General features: G+C 49.8%; 1 protein-coding gene across 3 annotated transcripts in view; it reads left to right on the plus strand.

The window, feature by feature from the left end:
- LOC147251581 (protocadherin-1-like) overlaps positions 1-17,760 on the plus strand; it is a 163,839-nt gene extending 146,079 nt beyond the window's left edge. For all 3 annotated transcript variants that reach the window (XM_086222366.1, XM_086222365.1, XM_086222367.1), the window contains one exon: positions 10,246-17,760. In XM_086222366.1, the coding sequence (XP_086078492.1) occupies positions 10,246-10,667 (422 nt within the window). In that variant the 3' untranslated portion in view covers positions 10,668-17,760. The remainder of the gene's footprint in view (positions 1-10,245) is intronic.
- Positions 17,761-18,607: the final 847 nt, after the last annotated feature.

The following is an 18,607-nucleotide window of genomic DNA, read 5'->3' on the forward strand; positions in this document are numbered from 1 at the left end:
TCTCTCTCTCTCTCTCTCTCTCTCCCTCTCTGTCTCTCCCTCTCTCTGAGTATAAAGGTGGCGCTCTGAGTGTGTTTTCCCTGTGACAGAGTTAAAAGATGGCAAGGTTCCATTAACAAGTCTCCCACTCCTCCCCGTGCCCCCTCCCACCCCCACATGGCCCCGAATGCATCTTGGGAAATGGCAGCTACAGCCGCAGGCTGCCGTGCTGCAAATTTATTCACTTTTGTAGGATAATTGAATTTTTCCTTCATAGTAGGCCGATTCCACAGGGGCGTGTTTGTGTGTGTGTGCGCTTGTCTCGTCCTCTCGACTATTAATAATTGAGTGGTTGGCGTTTGCAGTTACTTCACCTCGCCACAAATTCTGAGCCGTTTCAAATGGGATCAGCTTTACAGATGTTTATTTTCCAGCTGGTTGATGTTATTTACAGTCAGCAGTGTGTGTGTGTGTGTGTGTGTGTGTGTGTGTGTGAGTGTGAGTGGGGGGCACCGGGGTTGGGGGGGTGGGGTTACTGTCTCCGCTTCCTGTTTGACGTGTGAGTTAACTTCAAGAGAGCGTCAGGAGGAAATCTTTCAAGCCTCAACACGGTGATTGTTTGATGCAGGGAGCCGAACGGTGACAGGCGTGTTCGTCTGCTGTGACAGCAGCACACGCGTGTCTCCATCTCAGTGCAAACATGAGAAGACTAAAACGTTTTTCTCCTCAACAAACTGGGATTTATTTGTGTTGTTTTGTCATCCAATCAGACGTGACGCCCGAGCTTCAGGAGGCTTCACGGCACCAGGACTCAGTTTCTGGTCAGACGACCACAAATTCACAACTGTTATCCAAACAACATCACATTATTGGCTCTGGAAAACAACTGCTCAGCCTCAGCAGCACCAGACCCCTTCAGCCCTGCAGGTTCTGGGGCAGGTCCGGCTCTCCCACTCTGGAAAGCAGCAGAAGAGATTTGCATTCATGCATCATGCATGCGAGCAGTTGAGCTGCACGTTTTTAAAGTTTTAGAGTAAAAATGAAGCCTGAACTGTTGTTCTTTTAGCTCCACAGTCTCGCCGGCTGAGGACGTGGGGCTCTGAGGAGAGGAGACAGCGCGCTAGCATGAAACCTGTTCATTAACACCTTCCAGCACGCTGACGAGATGGCGAACACAGGCGGGAGGTTCGTCGTTCTCTGCTGGCATAAAAACCACTCGTCGAGGCTTCAGGACGCTGGATCCCTTCATCGTTGTCGTTCATGATTCTGTCATTAGAAAATTAAATATGTACAAAATGTGTCCTAAAAAACTTCCCAGACCTTCCATCAGCGTGTAGATGAAGTGTGAATCTTCAGTTCTGGGTGAAATGTTCCTTCAAAACTGGATTTTCAACACCAGCGTGGAGCAATGAGACCGCGCCCCCGGACGCTGACTGACCAGGCTTTTAAGGCCAAACAGAGCAAACTTTGGTAAATCGTCAGCGTCGTCGTAGCAGCAGCGTCAGGTGGAGGAGGCGTGAGGCTCATGATCAGGAAGCATGGAGCGAAACAGGACACCGAGACCAGTTTTACACCCCAGAGGGATGACCCCCGCTCTTTGTGATGTTTCAGAAGTTAACAATCAAACCTCTCCGATTGATTTTGACGCCGTCAGACCGTCTTCCTGCTGGAGCCAACCAGAGTCAACGCTCCTCCATCAGCACCAGTAAAACCCCAGCTGCTGGTCCTCAGCCCGGCGCTGGCTGCACCTTCTGCATCAATTACCAAAGTGTGTAAGAACAGGAGACACAGAGAGTTTCCCTTGAAACAGATGCAGATGTGATGCAGATGTGATGCAGATGTGCTGCGGCTGCCAGATCGAAGCAGCGCCAGAGTTTTTGTGTATTCAGGTCAGTTTGTGAATTTAAAGCAAACAGAAACCATGTTCCTCTGCATCTTTAATGACCTCGCAGTCTCCTGCCTCTCCTCCACACACACACACACACACACACACGCACGCACGCACACCGGGCTCGCTGGTCAAATATTTATGGTCAGGAGAAGCTGCTGTGTTATTGTACTTGATATAGCTTCAGGCTTCTCTCACAGCTGCTTTGCTTCCTCCTTCGCCGACACCTCAAACACAAAACACTACAAACGCAAACGCTGGTTGTTTCTTAGCCGTGGTGCCGCGATGCCCCTCTGATCTCTGGGAGGGTCCGTGTGTGTATCTATTTGTGTGCACGGCACGTGTGTGTGCAGGGGTTTGATGTGAAAGTGTAACTTCCTGTATGACTGCGGTGAAGGCGGGGCTGAGGCAGGACGGACGGCCTCCGTGATGTTGTTGCTGTTCCTGCATCTGGTTGATGCACCAATGTACTTCCAACTGAGTGGGCGGAGCTCCACTGTCAACAACAAACAAGCAATGTCTTTGATTTTTTTCACATCAGCAAAGCTCTGACATCATTCAGTTGGCGTTGAGTGAGAAGAACAGACTGAAGCTCGAGCCTCCGCCACTGTCCTCCACCCTGCTGCTGCTGATTGGCCAGCTTGGTCTTTAGCTGTTAGCGTTAGCATGAGGACCTGTGAGATGTGGCTGAGGTGACGCTCACAGACGTGTCATCAGTATCCAGCTTCCAGTCAACATGATTGACATCATCTATACTAACGTCGGCAGCTTGATCACGCCCCTCCCCATGCAATGCATTATGGGACAGGGGGTAATGAGCCGCAAGCCTGTCCCGCTTCACACGTGACCACAATCACCCTGCCCACGTTGTGTCAGTGGTGTTCGTCTGTGTGTGGATGAAGACCAGCAGGAACCGGCTCTCCTTCAGGAGCTGACTCACGAACCCGATGCTCCCGTTCGGTCACATGACCAAACTCAGGCGTCTCTGACCAGATTAAGCAGGGGGAGACACGGCAGCAGGACAATATGGATTTTTGTATTGGTGACAACTTCCTCCGCCATCGTTGAAACATTTTGAGGATGCGCCGGCAGCTGATTCTGGGTCTGTTTGAAACCAGAAGCTTCATGGCCATGAAGAATCCACCGTTTGAACTTGAAATCTTTCAATGACAACACACACACACACACACACACACACACACACATACACACACACACACACACACACACACAGAACAAATGTAATAAATGTCAAACTGGCAGCTGAATGAAATGCTGAGGTGTTTTCACGCCTCCAGAAAGTCCGAGGCGTAACTTTGGCCTGACAGAGGCGCCGCATCAGGAGTCAGGGGACCACCGGCATCCTTGAGCTTGATCGTCTGGGGGGCTCGAGTATCTGCACCAATCTTCACGGCAATCCATCAAATATTTAGGATATTTCACTTTGTATCAAAGCGGAGGACAGACGGACAGACGCCGGCGTCCCTGGAGTCACACAGCGAGAGGCAGGCCAGCAACGCGCCTGACAAATCTGCACCCAGAATGAATGTTTCTGATGATGTTTTCAGGCTTCATTGTGTCATCCCACCGCCACTAACAGCTCACAATGGGAGTGTGTGCGTGCGTGTGTGTGTGTGTGTGTCCAACATTGATGCATTTTAAAGCGAGCTTATGCAACAGCTGTTGCAGAAAAGCTTTTTAAATTGATGGTTGTAAAATCTTTATAGGAACACAGAGTGCAGCATACACCAGGGTGTGTGTGTGTGTGTGTGTGTGTGTGTATAAATCACTTCATATTGTTGCGTTGAGGGGAATCGGCTCTCTTTCAGGGACAACATCAAGTCTCGGTGATCTGAACTGTTGTATTTTAGGGTGACAACGTGCGTCAGATTATCTGGTGAGGTCGAGACTCCTGAGTGGATTGAGGGTTGTTGGGATCGCTGCATCTGTAGGGTTTATTGTGACTTCAGTGCATCAATGGTTCAAAATAATTCTGCAGTCGCTGGGCGCGTTGACACATCGGTGAGGTGTGACGTCAGCCAGAGGGCGTTTCTGCTCTTGCTCTTACCTTTCGACGTGTTCCAAAGAGCGAGGACCGTCCGTGGTGCTGAAGAAGATCCGGGGTCACGGCGACCTTCAGAATTACCCGAAGTTGATTATCCTCGATCATTCCTTTTTTAAAATTTGGAAGCGACACAAGCAGTGAAGACCAAGCTGAGAATGTTGTGAGTGTGAGAGTGAAGAAAAAACAGCACTTTTTGATCCCGTCAGTCGGTTTTTGGGGTTCAGTGGATTTCGTCTTGACGTTTAATCTCACTGGATTTCAAGACACCTTCATTTTTAAAAAAAATGTCTGTCAACGTTTAGAGTCTGAAGAAAAAGTGCAGCTGTTTAATGAGTGGTTGGAGCCAAACCTGGGATGGAGTGAAGCTAAATCCTTGAATGTGCTATGTGAGAGAGTTCGTGGAGTCACTGATTCAGAGCTGTGGCCAGTCCTGACGGGAGGATGAGTCGAGTCAGTGTGTGTGTGTGTGTGTGTGTGTGTGTGTGTGTGTGTGTGTGTGTGTGTGTGAGTGTGTGTGTGTGAGTGAGTGTGTGTGTGTGTGCGTGCTGCTGCGTGGCATCACCGCTGTTTTCCGCGCTGGGGGAGGAGGCAGCACGCCTTCCTGTACGTCTCTGAGCGCTCGGAGCAGTGCTGCCTCTCTCTCTATTGTTGCTGTAAGATTAATTGGAGCTTTTGTCATCGGTGGAGAAACGACATTAATTGAAGGTTTTTCTTCCTGCTGCAGCTTTAACTGCAACACACACATAAAACCCTGCTTCAAAGTAATTAAACACATTAATACTTCAAGCAGAGACAGAAAAAGCCAGGCTCTCTTTGTGTACATTGGCTTCCATTTATCAGCTGAGCAGCGAGAGGGGAAGCACCGGGATTTAGCATATCTGTATGACTAAAGTGATGGAGCGGAAAACTAGGAGAGGTGGAGAAGGAAAAAAAGGGAGGGAGAGAGCCAATCGGCCAGGGCTCTTTACTCAAGTTGACAGCGTAAAATGTCAGATACTCATCTGGAAATTATTTCCATTTCATACCTCTGACATCCTCCCAAGTAGGGACTCTGAAATCTAATTAGTTTGACCAGAAAATGGTGGCCAAGGTAGCGGAGTGTATTATGCAGAGAGAGAGGCCGTCAGGGCGAGCGAGGGTCCCCGGGGTTAACTGGAACTCTGGAGTGCAGATAAGGGCTACAGGGGGAGGAACTCAGGAGGGCTACTCCATTTTAAACAGCCTTGACTAATGGAGGCAACCTTGAATTCAGTGTTACGGCCCTCTGACAGCGCTGAGCCTCGCCGCCAGCGCTGCAGCGAGGTGGAGAGATAGCACTTCCTCCTCCAGGGGTTCTTGCCAGCTACTTCTCAAACTTCCTGTAAGTAGTGATGAGAAACCAGCAGTTTGACCTGCCATGTCACTGCCGGGGCTTCGTGAACAGCTTTCACACAGTCCACAGCCTTGATAGAAGACGCCGCTGTTGTCCTGAAGCTGCTGAGAAATTAAACTGGAGGAGCCGCCGAGCGTCGAGGCTCCTGAAGTGACGAAATCTCCACAACACGCCAAGACACGACAAAGTATGTGAATATTCCCTGAGAGTTTAACACAACCTTTCACATGACAGCAGATTTCCCTTCAATCTGAGACCACTGACGTGGCCTGGTAGGACAAAGTTAAAGAATTACAACGTGTCAAACTGAAAAAGTAGTTCTACCTCTGGTCCACCAGTAAACACCAGACTGGTGGATGGTGGAGGTTCAGTTCTACCTCTGGTCCACCAGTAAACACCAGACTGGTGGATGGTGGAGGTTCAGTTCTACATCAGATCCACCAGTAAACACCAGACCGGTGGATGGTGGAGGTTCAGTTCTACATCAGATCCACCAGTAAACACCAGACCGGTGGATGGTGGAGGTTCAGTTCTACATCAGATCCACCAGTAAACACCAGACAGGTGGATGGTGAAGGTTCAGTTCTACATCAGATCCACCAGTAAACACCAGACCGGTGGATGGTGGAGGTTCAGTTCTACATCAGATCCACCAGTAAACACCAGACTGGTGGATGGTGGAGGTTCAGTTCTACCTCTGGTCCACCAGTAAACACCAGACTGGTGGATGGTGGAGGTTCAGTTCTACATCAGATCCACCAGTAAACACCAGACTGGTGGATAGTGGAGGTTCAGTTCTACCTCTGGTCCACCAGTAAACACCAGACTGGTGGATGGTGGAGGTTCAGTTCTACCTCTGGTCCACCAGTAAACACCAGACTGGTGGATAGTGGAGGTTCAGTTCTACATCAGATCCACCAGTAAACACCAGACCGGTGGATGGTGGAGGTTCAGTTCTACCTCTGGTCCACCAGTAAACACCAGACTGGTGGATGGTGGAGGTTCAGTTCTACATCAGATCCACCAGTAAACACCAGACCGGTGGATGGTGGAGGTTCAGTTCTACATCAGATCCCCCAGTAAACACCAGACCGGTGGATGGTGGAGGTTCAGTTCTACAAGGAAATGCTGGCTTATCAGCTGCTCAGCCTCCATGTTGCCTTTGATGATGGTCTGGGCCTCGGCGGCGGCGATGGCCCATTGATGTCCACTACCAGAGGAAGACCTTATTATCCAAACCTGTTATTGATCTCATATCATAGGCCCCCCCCCCCCCTCGCCTCAAACTGCCCAATTAGCTCCAACTTCTCAAACCAGAGCCAATTAGTGCTTAATTAGTAGAAACACGACCCCCATCAGCCCAGAACCACAGTCGGTGATTAGACCTGCACGGTAGCGCTGAGGGTCAGAGCACGCTGACTTTTAGAGCATCACTTGCACCTGCTCACACACACACACACACACACACACACACACACACACACACACACACACACACACACACACACTCTTCTTCAGAGGGATCAGAGAAATGAATCAAACAAATCAGAGTCATCCAGACAGCAATTAGAGACGTGAGTCAGTGGCACATTCAGGTGGAGACGAGGCAGAAATAAGGTGAAGCAGGAGGAGTGACGTGGTGGAAACGATCGAGAGAAGGACAAAGGAGAAGCGCCAACAATGGACAGACGGCGTGGAGGAGGGAGAGACGGAGTGACAGGAGAAGAGGAAGTGGTCCGGTTCAGCAGATTTGTCTCTGCTCACATGTTCACACACTCCCGACTCGCTTCGATTATCAGGATCAGCTTTGTTGGCCTAGTTAGCGGTTTGCTAAACTCTCTTTGAAAAACAAAGTTATGTGAAGAGAATAAAGAGAATAGAATAAAATAAAATAAAGATGTCAGATTACTAGAACAATAAATACAAGCCAACCTTTGTTCAACAGATAAACAGATAAAGAGCGAGGAGGCGCAAAGGAGGTGTGGTGTGTTACTAAGCATTTATTGAAGCTGGTATCTCTGCTTCGTGTTCCTGAGGTTCCCCTGGATCCCGGGACAAATATAACAAAGGAGCGCCACATGTGGATCTGCGGCCGGCTGCTATCATGACCTGGATTAACCCTAAAGGTCACGAACGGACTCTGAGAGCAGCCTCGGGCGGCTGTGTGACCAGGAGCACAACCAGACGCTAATTTGCTTGCAGGAGTCGGGGGTCTGATGGATTTAGTCGAACAAAGTTCTCCTTCAGGTCCGGCTGAACACGGCTGCTGACGCTGTTTCTGTTGTCGGAGCGGCGGGCGAGTGTGTCGAGGCGTGCAGCTCTGGGGGCGTCCGTGCTGTGTTCGTGTCCTGCTGACTCGACGTTCACAGGCAAAGCACTTATTAACCAGCCGCTCTCAACTCCACTTGCACATGACTTAACATTTCTGCAAGCACCTTGCTTTTGCATGGGAAGTGCTTAAAACCCAAATCCAGCAGCTGCGGCCGTGAGAATGTGAGGAGGGGAGGGAAAAAAAGAAAAGGAAGACGGCGCGGTCGCGACTCAGCACTCCCCGGGATTAGAACGAACACGTCAACCCACAAACAGACAGAAACGCCGACTGTAGCTCCTTTTGCAAAACGGAGGCAATGAATTTCAATTATGCATGAAGCAGAGGGCATTTTGGGAGGGAAAAAAAGGCGCCGTTCCCCGGGAGGACTGCCACCCCCTCCGCCCCCGCCAGCCTCCAGTATCAAAGAATGATCTAATGTCACGCACGGAAAGAAAGGTTACTTTCTGCATACGCATTGATATTTCTGCTTCCATCTCTGACCTTTTTACATTCTAAGCTGTGATTTTTTTTTTAAACACAGCTGACGTCCCTCAGTCAGTCAGTCAGTCAGTCAGTCAGTCAGCCGCCGAGGTGCCGGATCAAAGATAAAGTCATACAAAACCAACACAACTCGCAGTGAAAGAAAATCCCACAGGAGAAAAACCTTCGCATTTCCAGTGTCAACGTGAAGCGAGGAGGAATAATCACGTCTGTCAGCCTTCATCCTGTCATGTGCTGCAGCTTATTTTTTACCTTAATTGGCTGTTTTTGCAACATAATTAACGGAGCTGAGCGTGTTTTTCTTCCTGTGTTACATCAGCTGATCCTGTTTCATGCTCCGCATCCGTCCTTTGATTCAGCAGCTCTGCCTTTCAAGAACAAATTAAAGCAGCGTTCCTGCTACTTTGTGAACTATTAGTGACTTTAAAAATATGGACCAGGATTAATTAATGGGCCTCCGTGTGTGTGTGAGTGTGTGTGTTTGGATAAAGGGATGATGACAGTTTTAATCAGCCTCTCGCAGCTGAACTGTGACTTGCCACATTCGGCTTTGTTAGTTTTTAGGGAACAAAAGCAGCTCAAAGATCTTTTACACAACGGAAATGACGATGTTTGGCGGCGGCGGCGTTTATCTGTTTTCTGTCAAATATCGTTGTGTTTACGGTCAACTTTAACTCTGCGACCAGGCTTTCAACAAAATCACACAAGCCAGGAAACACGTCCAAGTACACATGAAACAGCACGGCGAGAGAAACGATCCAATAACAGACCCGCAGCTCTGCAGCAGCTTTGATTCAACTAATTCACCGACTCCAAAGACAACGCCGCTCACAGAGCTTGATTGATCCCAGGCGTGAAGCTGAGCTCAGGCTCACCTGTCGCACAAGAACCCAGAGTCACGACAACCAGGTCAGCACCTGAGACCAGAGCACACGGGTGGACCAGCACCGGCCCAGCAGGGACATCGCACAAGAAAATACATACAACATGAATAAGTAACGTGACCTCGTGACCTCGTGACCTGTCCAGCTGGTTCCCAGAAGGCACTCAGACGTGTCAGCTGAACGTCTTAGAACACATGAGGACACACTGATGCGGTTCCTGTCCTTCACAGCCGGCCCACACCTGGTACCGAGTCAGTACCACTGAGCCGTGTTTGGGTGGAGGCAAGAAGACGAGCGTCTTTTCCTTCTGATTAAAACTGGCGTGTGTCTCCAGCTCATCCACCTGACAGACATGTGACAGCAGGACTGAAGGAGGTGGCGGCAGCTGTCAGACCCAGGAGTCTGGAGCCTCTGTATGAACCACCTCTCCTTCCCATGGCGAGGCTGAAGACTGTCAGGACAGTCGAGGCTCGGGGCCAACGTAACCCCCGCTTACGCCGTGTCCCGTGACTGAGTTCATCCAGCCTCACGGGTGAAGACGCAAAGAACACGGATAAAAAAAACAGGAACAACAAGAATAAACCGCCGGGGAGCGGCCGGATCAGACCGACAAAGACCGGATAGATAAGTAAATAATACTGGGCTTTTAGATGATTACATGAGACGGTGAAATCCAGACATTGAAGTATTAATCTTGATCATAATCCATGTTGCAGTTCCCTTAATCCGTCCGTCCTCAGATCAAAGAAATCCAAATAGATGAATTTACAAAGATGGTTTTATTTGTGTGTTTCAATCCCTCCAAAGTGCCTCACGCTAATGACAGCGCAGGAGGCAGGAGCGCAGAGAGGAGGACGTGAAATACGTGAAGGCCGAGTGGTGCGAACGGTTCAAGTACAACTGAACTGAGATTATTAATCCAGTGGTGAGTTTCTGCTGAGGCGTTCTGCTGCCAGTGATCATGTGATGCGTGCATTTGTCACATGTGACGCCGATGTTGGTTTTTCTTTTCTGCCTTTTTTGGCTTTGACTGGGGGTTTGGGGGCTCTGGGGCTGTTGCACAAGCTGGGAATCGACATCATCACATGACTAACACGCCTGTCACATGTTGATGTCAAAGGTGTTTTTGCTTCAGAAATGTTGGAATTAGCTTTAGACCCTCCATCTCCACCTGTGACCTCCGACCTTTTCATACCTCCTGCTACTTCTGGGATGCTCACCCTCTCCGTCTCTTTCTCCCTGCAGACCTCAGGCCTCTCCCAGACGTGGCGATGACCGGCAACTGCACTCGTGAGTGCACCGAATTTGGCCACTCCGACTCCTGCTGGATGCCCGGTCAGCCTTCTCCCAACCGCAAGGTGTCCAAGAACGCCCCCAAGCTCTCCACCTTCGTGCCTTACCAGGAGATGGACGGGCAGGAGCAGCTGATGGCCAACGGCAGCCCCAAGCCCCTGCCGATGGAGGAGCGTGGGCCGGGCGGCGGCGGCAGTGGCTCCAAAGTGGCCAACATGCGGTTCATGACGCCCTACAGCAGTGCCTACCCCGTGGGCGGAGACCCATCCGCTAAAGACTGTGGGCTGGAGGAGATCCCGCTGAGCCAGGCGGTGGAGTACCACTCAGCCACCACCCCGACCGGCCAGACCTCCAAGAGGGAGATCTACCTGTGAGAGCGCCACTCTCCACCTCAACAACCCCGACCACCTCCTTCCCACGCCATTGTCCCCGTTGCTGCTCGCCACCACCCCTCCCACCTCCTCACTGCCCCTGTGCCTACTGCTTGCCATGTCGCAGCACCGACTCCCCCTCCCTCCCTTTTATAACTGCATCCAAGGCTTTAGACCCCGCCCACCTCACCTGCTGCCATCGCCACCCCCTCAACGAACCAATCAAATGTAAAATAAATTCAAATCAACGGAGGAGAACGCGACGCCTGCTGCTGCGGGAGGAATGTAAGCTCCACGCCATCGTTGTGATAATTTAATGGAAACTGTTTCGCTGCTCACATATTTGAGTTCCGTGTGTTGCTTTAGAGTTCCACGTGTGTTGGAGTGTGAAAACAAAAAAATGCCTTCAGGGGGAGAAGGGAAGGAACTTTGTGTAAATCCTACTTCAGTATACTGTGTGAAACTATCTATCCTGACTTGGTTTGGAATTTACTTACTACTTGTTCCTCGTCGACCCCGGAGCCTCCTGAAAGTACCTTTCAGAGCCAGGTTCTCAAACCTCGGCTTGTTTTTAATCAAGGAACCGACTATTTCAACGTCTACTGAAACGTTGGTGGGAACTCTCCTGTTCCCAGTTGTTTTGTTTTTGCCATGAAGAAATCTTTTTTCCAGTGTACAGAGCTGTAAATACGACAGGTGAAGGAGGAAGCTGTGGTTGTGTGGCCGTCGTTCTGTCTGCAGACCTTCACGACAGACTGGTGGACTGGACACTTTTGCATGTACAGAGAACCGACGCCGCAGCGTTCACGTCACACTGCAGGAACCTGGACTCTTGAGCGTCACCGACGGTGCCGAGTTACAAGACTTTTTGTTATTTTCCTTTCTCGAGAACTTTACGATGCGGCTGAATTTGGGCTCGCGAGGGGACGAAGTTATTCTCCATCGATTGACCCGAATCCAACAAAATCAGAAAATTGCTGCTGTAGGTGGATCAAAGCGCTTCGTGGATCATTCACTGGCTGTCAGTAGTAGAACAAAAACTGAATTCTTCATGTGATCAATAGATTTGTTCTGACTTGAGGCATCACTCCAGTTTTCTCACATGAAAAAAAAAAGCAGGTTTTCCGATACTAAAATGAGTTTTACCTCGTGGAGAAACATGAGATTTGAAAAGAATCAATCAGCAGGATCAGATCATGGTGGCTGAGACTGCAGAATAAACGCCACGTCACTGGTGTCACACTCAAATGGGTCCCTGGGTAAATTAGTTTAAATGAACACAGTAACATTTTTGCCACCCCCTGAACGCAGCTTCTGCTAGCGGTAACACAACCGTCTCAATCAGAGGTTGTGGCGTGCAGCCGTTGTAGACCTGCTGCTAGAACTCCCGCTGCGTCCCGGAGCTTGAAGGAAGAGCGTGAGCCGCTTCCCACCTCTTTACCTCCTCTGTGTGAAGCTCGGCCGGTTGGTGTTTAGCACAAGTATTTATTAAACCTGTTAGCTGTGAGCGGCGGGGGGAGACGGGCGCCACTTCCTGCTGTGCTGCAGCCGCACAGGAATGCAGGATTAATGGCACCTGCACGGGTTTCATCCACTAACACCCCCGCCACGCCGCACAGCACACAAACTCTAATTACGACCTGAGGCTCGGCACATTACTGCCGATAATTTGTGGCGGTAAAAGCAAGCAGGTTTGGAAGTTCATCCGTTCTGAGGCGTGTTAATGGCTCGGGAGGATGAACCTGCAGCAGCGAACGCCAGCAGGGACTGCAGACGCCACGGCAAGTTATTTAGTCCTGAAGCTGAGGGAGGGATGAGACGTGTCACCTGTGTCTGACACACGTGTTTGTTTCAGCTTTCACGTGACAGTCAGAAATGTCAGAAATGGCGCTTTAAACAGCTTAGGGATCGACCGGAGACTTTCTTTTACCCCTGAGGAGGCCGAGCGATGACGCGCAGCACCAGAGCATCAGCGCCTCCGGGTTCACTCGCTAAAGATGTTAACGTAAAATATTGAGTTCAGTTTATTCCTGAAAGTCTGGAACGTCATGTAGGACGAGGAGGAGGCGTCTTCTTCTGCGAGGAAAGTATGGAGTCACCAGCCTCCATCCGGCCTGTGAGGCACACCTCAGCTGCAGGAACGTCTCACCAGGGGGCGGGAAAGGACAGACGCCAACCCTGCTTGTTAAAAAAAAAAAAAGATTCCGGTGATGCGGCCATCAGCTTCCCTGTCAGCGATGGCGTCAAACATCACCTTCTCCACCGCGGCGACACGCCTCAACTCTCTCGTTTCTAGAAACTTCCAGAGCAGCTTCCTCCCTGGGGGCAGGAAGCTTTGTTGTGGCGTGTGAACGTGACCCACCGAGGCAACGTCGAGCCCTGGCAGGCGGCGAGGCTGCAGCGACGGCCAAGCGCCTGATTTCCGATGCAGCTCTCGCTTGATCCCTTTTTTATTGCCTGTGTTTTGTTTTTGATGCGTGGCGCCGCCGCGTGTGCTAATGGTAACGCAATTCAAAATTCCTGCAGTCCCTGAAGGTGATTTATCATCTTCCTGAAACCACACACACATTCACCATCTTCCCCAACATGAATCAGGCGTCATTCAACACCGCTCAGCCCCCCGGTGACAGAGATTTACAGTTCACGGGCGCCGCCGCGCTCCTTTGTGCTCGCCATCATCCTCTGATTGATTATTTGCAGGCCCAACATCGACTAACCCACCTCCTTATAATTCCCCTCGCCACTCTCCATCGTTCTCCTCCATGATGCCGGCCCGGCGCCAGGCAGACTCCCAGGTGAATGGCATGTTGTGCTGTGTAAGGTAAAGATGGAGGAGAGGGGCGGGAGGTCACATGGCGCCGGTTTAACCTCAACTCTTTGGCAACAATTAACCCCAGAAGGAGAGAAAGCAACCTCATGTGACCTGCAACGACCTCTGGCTGCAGCTCGCAGGAAAAGCTGAGACCACGAGAGCAAACACACAGCGTGTGTGTGTGTGTGTGTGTGTGTGTGTGTGTTTAGGTTCTTCATCTTCTTCTTGCACTACAAGGTGCTGAAGGGTTGTTAAGGTCTTTTTAAACTGGCGTTAGTTTTCCAGCGCCGGCAGCCTCGCGCCGGGGAGGGAGACCCCACGTGTGTGTGGTGCAGAACGCAGCTGCGATACCGTGAATCACCAGGAACACTCGGGTGTTGAATTCCTTTAATTCTTCATTCAACAGAAATTGTAGAAATATTGATCGCCAGGATATGCAGCAAGGTTCCGGGAGCCCTCATTCTTACCGCCGCGGACACGCAGTGACACACCGACGAGTCGCTGATGAGTCCAGGATATGAGGTTGATCGGGTCACAAGTCCCAACTCTACACTGAGGATTCTTTGAGTTTTGTAGCTTCGCTGTGGCTGAAGGTGCATTTTTCAGTCATTTTTAGTCCAAAAAGGTGCAGCGATGCAAACCTGCTCCTCCAGAGAGTTCCATTTAGCTTGAGTGAGACGGGGATGATGCATATTTACAGGTCAGAGCCAGAATCTACAGTATAAACACTCTGTGTGTGTGTGTGTGTGTGTGTGTGTGTGTGTGTGTGTGTGTGGAGAAGGTCCGGTCTTCCTGTCAGACTACAAACATTTGCTGCTCCCTGGAGGACCCCCCTCCCCGTGGACCCACCTTCCCATCAACCCCCAGGAGACCTGCTGTCACACACACTGACAGCCAGCGCGCACACGCGCGCGCGCGCACGTGTGTGTGTGTGTGTGTGTGTGTGTGTGTGTGTGTGTGTGTGTGTGTGTAGCAGGTGATCCTGTATTCCCAGCCTCCACCTCTTCAGTCACTCCTAATTCCCAACATTCTCCTGTATTTCTGACGTCGGCTGCGAGCTTCTAGAATCTTCAGCTCAATGTGAGTTCATCCAACCGGACGCTGCTGCAGACCCGACGACGGCTAAATGTGCTGATCAGAAACGGCGGATTCACCGGGAGAAGGCTCTTGTTCCCCCGCGCTCAACCCTAAAGTTCTCTTGATCCTGAAAACGTATTTTCTGATCAAACGATTTGTGGAAGGATATTAAATCCATCCCAGTTAGAACCTCTCTTGTTCTACTACTGACGTCTGCTCTGCCACAAGACTAAACACACAACACCATCCCGGTCCCTGAACCGCCGGCTGCGTCTCTGATGGTTCAATCTGCTGCACAACGATATTTTTGGATGCTTTTCATCAACAGAACAAAAATGAAGTCAGTGATGAGGTGACGGTCGCATCAGGTGGAAGGAAGCCTCTCCTGAAGGCCCTGACAACAAACCCGACATGTTTCATCAGCCTGGAACTCATAAGGGGGCGGGGAAGTGTGACGTACGCGGCGTGTAGAGGTCGGTCACCGAGCGTCGCCCCGACCAGAACCATCAGAGACGCAGCCTGAAGGTTCCACCCTGGGCTGTGAGAACGTTGGGGCCTCTTTAGGAACCTTGTTGCTGTGAGCCGCCTCCTCAGTGACACGAATGTTCTGAGTTTCTCAGTAAACTTTGTTGACCAGGACTCATGGACCTCCTCCTCTCAGTCCGCTCCATCGAACCATCTGCTCTCCTCCACCCGCCAATATTTCATCCTGCTTCTCTTTTACTTTTGTGTTTGTGACTTTTGCGTTGATGATCATCTTTAAGTCGTAGAAGAAACTCGCTGCTTCTGAGGCAGTAAATCAAAGAGTCGCGGATCTTTGAAGACTTTCATCCTCTCTGAAGTCAAATATCAACTTCATCCTGCTGCAAACGCGTCAGACTTCATAGTCGCTTCCTGATCCGGCGGCAGACGAACACAGAACTGAGTTGAAGGAAACATTTTATTGTGAAGTTCAGGATGATTCCACCGCTCCTCAGATGGATGACAAACACACCGGAGATCGTTGACCTGAACGCTCACCAGTCATTCTGTGTGATGTGAAAACGATTATTTGGTTTTCTTTTTTGTTCTTTATTTTTCACAACTTACAGATTTGCTCCGAACGTCTCTTTGATATTTAACCACCCAACAAGCGGCAGGGCCGATGATTGACTTCAGCAAATGCGAAATATTTCCTCGTCTTCGTTTTTCTTTTTCAACGTTTTTCTACACGTTTGGTGGAGAGGAAGCTCACTTTCCCGCCGCACCTCATCGATGTTCGAGCAGAACCTGTTCCACGACGTGTGTGTCGTTAGACCGTAATCCAGGTTTTAGTTGTTTTACCGTTAAGAACACGTTTCTCCGGGGGCGCCGCCTCTTCATCCTGACGTCAGCAACTGATTCTCTGGGGGGTCGATTCTCCGACTTGAAGGAAGTGGTCATCAACTCAAAAGTCTGAAGAGTAAAAACCAAACGCGAGACGACTTGAAACGCTCCTCTACATGCGATCACATGATCAAGTGTTGTTTTGGTTGTGTATTATACTGAGGCGGGGTCTCTGGCCACGGGCTCACGCCGAGCATGAAACAAGCCAACTTTATAAATATTCTACATTTTTGTTGTTGTTGTTTTATCAATGTAATGGAAGCAACACTGCTGTAGACATGCTGTATGAGTATTAATGGTTGTTGATGTTTTACCAGACGCGGCGGCGTCCATGATGTTTTCTGAGCGGGCCGACTGTGTTTTCTACTTCTTGACTCCATCGGGATTCTTTCAAAGCTGCCGGAGCTGCGAGGATGCTGACGCTAACGGTGAGGTCAGTTACCTCCAGATCACGTCTTTACCTCGGTGACAGGGTTGACGCCACAACTACCGGATCAAGTCCCGCCGACCGTGGCGGCGTCTGTGACTTCTCCTACACGCGCGTTTGTCTTTTTCCGTAAATACACAGACGCTCGCGTCGTGACGACACGGGCAGCGTTTCTGGGCGTGATGTTGTTGGAGCCTTGTGAAGGGTTTTAGTCTTGAGACCAGAAAAAGGAAAAATAAGAGAACTGCATGATTAGAAGATGAGAAGACAGTGAGGTCGGACCTGCCAATTAGAATGGAAACGCCTTCACATAGACACCCGTGTAGTTGTTGTTATTATTATTAGCATTATTAGCATTATTAGCATTATTCAAGCATTTGACTCGCAGTTGGGCCAAAATGTATCAGGCTCCCTTTCTGTTGTGTGAAAACATAACGGCCGTGCGCTGTGACGTCAGTCACGCCGCTCCTCGCTGGTCTGTGTTGATGCCGTTTGACGGAACTTTTAACAACCGGAAAAACATCAAAGTCTTTTCTGCACAAAGAACGACACCTTAAAAAAAATCCCTCACAGAAGATGAAGTGAATAATATTCATAAGAACCCTTCGGTTTCTGCTCAGACATTAAAAAAGTCATGAAATGGGAAGATGATCTTGTGGAGAATGGCGTGATTGAATCGCTGTCTTGGGGGGTCCAGAAATACGCCTTTGGGGGAAAAAACATTTTAATGACTTTTTTCGATCACAAAAAAATCTTGTCATGTAGAAAATGAAGTTGTGATCTTGAGCATAACGGACTCTAACTGGCAGCTCTGAGCTTCTGTACGTCATAGATGGAGTTGTGAATTTAGTTTTTTAAGGTGAAGAAGAAAACAGCGGGACAGAGCCGCCAATCACATTTGTCTCCACAGGAAGTCCACGTTTGTAGCCTCATTGTTGGTTGGTTATATTTATATAGGAACAATGCTAGTGATGCCTTGTTTTTTGTACAGTTTTATGTACATGCGAGTGTAGGTTTTTAAAAAATGAGACAAAAAATATATATATATATATCTATATATATTCGAACAACGTGAAGGAAACCTGACCCTGAACCTGTAGGATTCTGTTGTCTAAGAGTTGTGTAGGCTCTGTTGATGTAGGAGTCGGGCTCAGAGTGGAGGACGCCAGCGTCCCTCCTCCAATCATCCGCTGGCTTTACTGCTTTACGTTCTCTCATTTCCGAAGACAAACTGTGCATCTCTCTCTTTTGTTTCTGATGTTTTTTGGTCTTTCCGTTTTTCTGGAGGAAGCTGGGTGATGTGTCTGTTCCCTTTTGAGCATCCGCATGTTTGACTTTTAAAAATGTGGTCTTTTATTTTTGCTGAGCAAATCAAAGAAATGATATCTTGTAATTACTCCTTCCTTATAGCTTTACAATAAAATACATTCAGTCAAAGAAGACGCTGGCATTCATTCTGTCTCTCTTTGTCTTGCCGATGCGCGTCGGCTCCAGAGATTCGATGGCTAGGAAGATGGCTTCATGCCCTCCGAGCGAGCAGGTGTGGTTCTACCACTCCGTTCCTCACTCGTTCAGGTTCCACGGTTCTGCTCTGATCCCCGTTGAGCGGAGCGGCCGTCAACGTAGTGAGAGCAGAAGAGAGGTGGAAGATAATCAAAGGTAAAGTTTGAGTTAGCGGAGAATAAGAAAATGAGAACCAGCGTGTGGTCGATCCCTGAGGCGTTTAAAATTCGCAGAGCTGTTTAACGGCAGCAGGACCGGGAATACTGGTTTTACTGGGAGTCGGCGGGACGGAGACGTCCACTCGGGACGCTTGAGGGGAAGCAGGAATTATCCCAATTCACCCCAAAACACATTCAGTCTTACATTCATATTTGTGTCTCAAATGATTGTGCCGAGTCACTAAATCTTCCTGAGGTCGTGACCTTTGAGTCCTGACAGGCCTAAAGCGGCCCCTCGTCCGCCGCCACTCACCTGGCGCTCCTAAGGAGCCGTAAACGCCTCAACTTCTTTGCAGTTATTGGATTCCACGTCAGGAAATTGTCTCGTGAATCCTCAGGCTGCAGTGCGTGGCGCCCAAGGCGAGACCCCACCCAGCAACGTTTCAATAAGAAGCAGCACTCGTCCAGGGCCGTCGCGTGCAGCGGCCACGTGGGAGGACGACGCCTCCAACTCCGCTGTTGCGTCGCATTACAGCAGTAAATTGGAACTCAGCTTGAATGATTAATTTTGTTGCCACAGAACATTTGTGAGAGCAACAAA

This window comes from Aulostomus chinensis, chromosome 13, assembly GCF_037954235.1.
Source record: "Aulostomus chinensis isolate RoL2024-O1b breed Wild chromosome 13, RoL_Achi_v1.0, whole genome shotgun sequence".
In the NCBI taxonomy this organism is placed as follows: domain Eukaryota; kingdom Metazoa; phylum Chordata; class Actinopteri; order Syngnathiformes; family Aulostomidae; genus Aulostomus; species Aulostomus chinensis.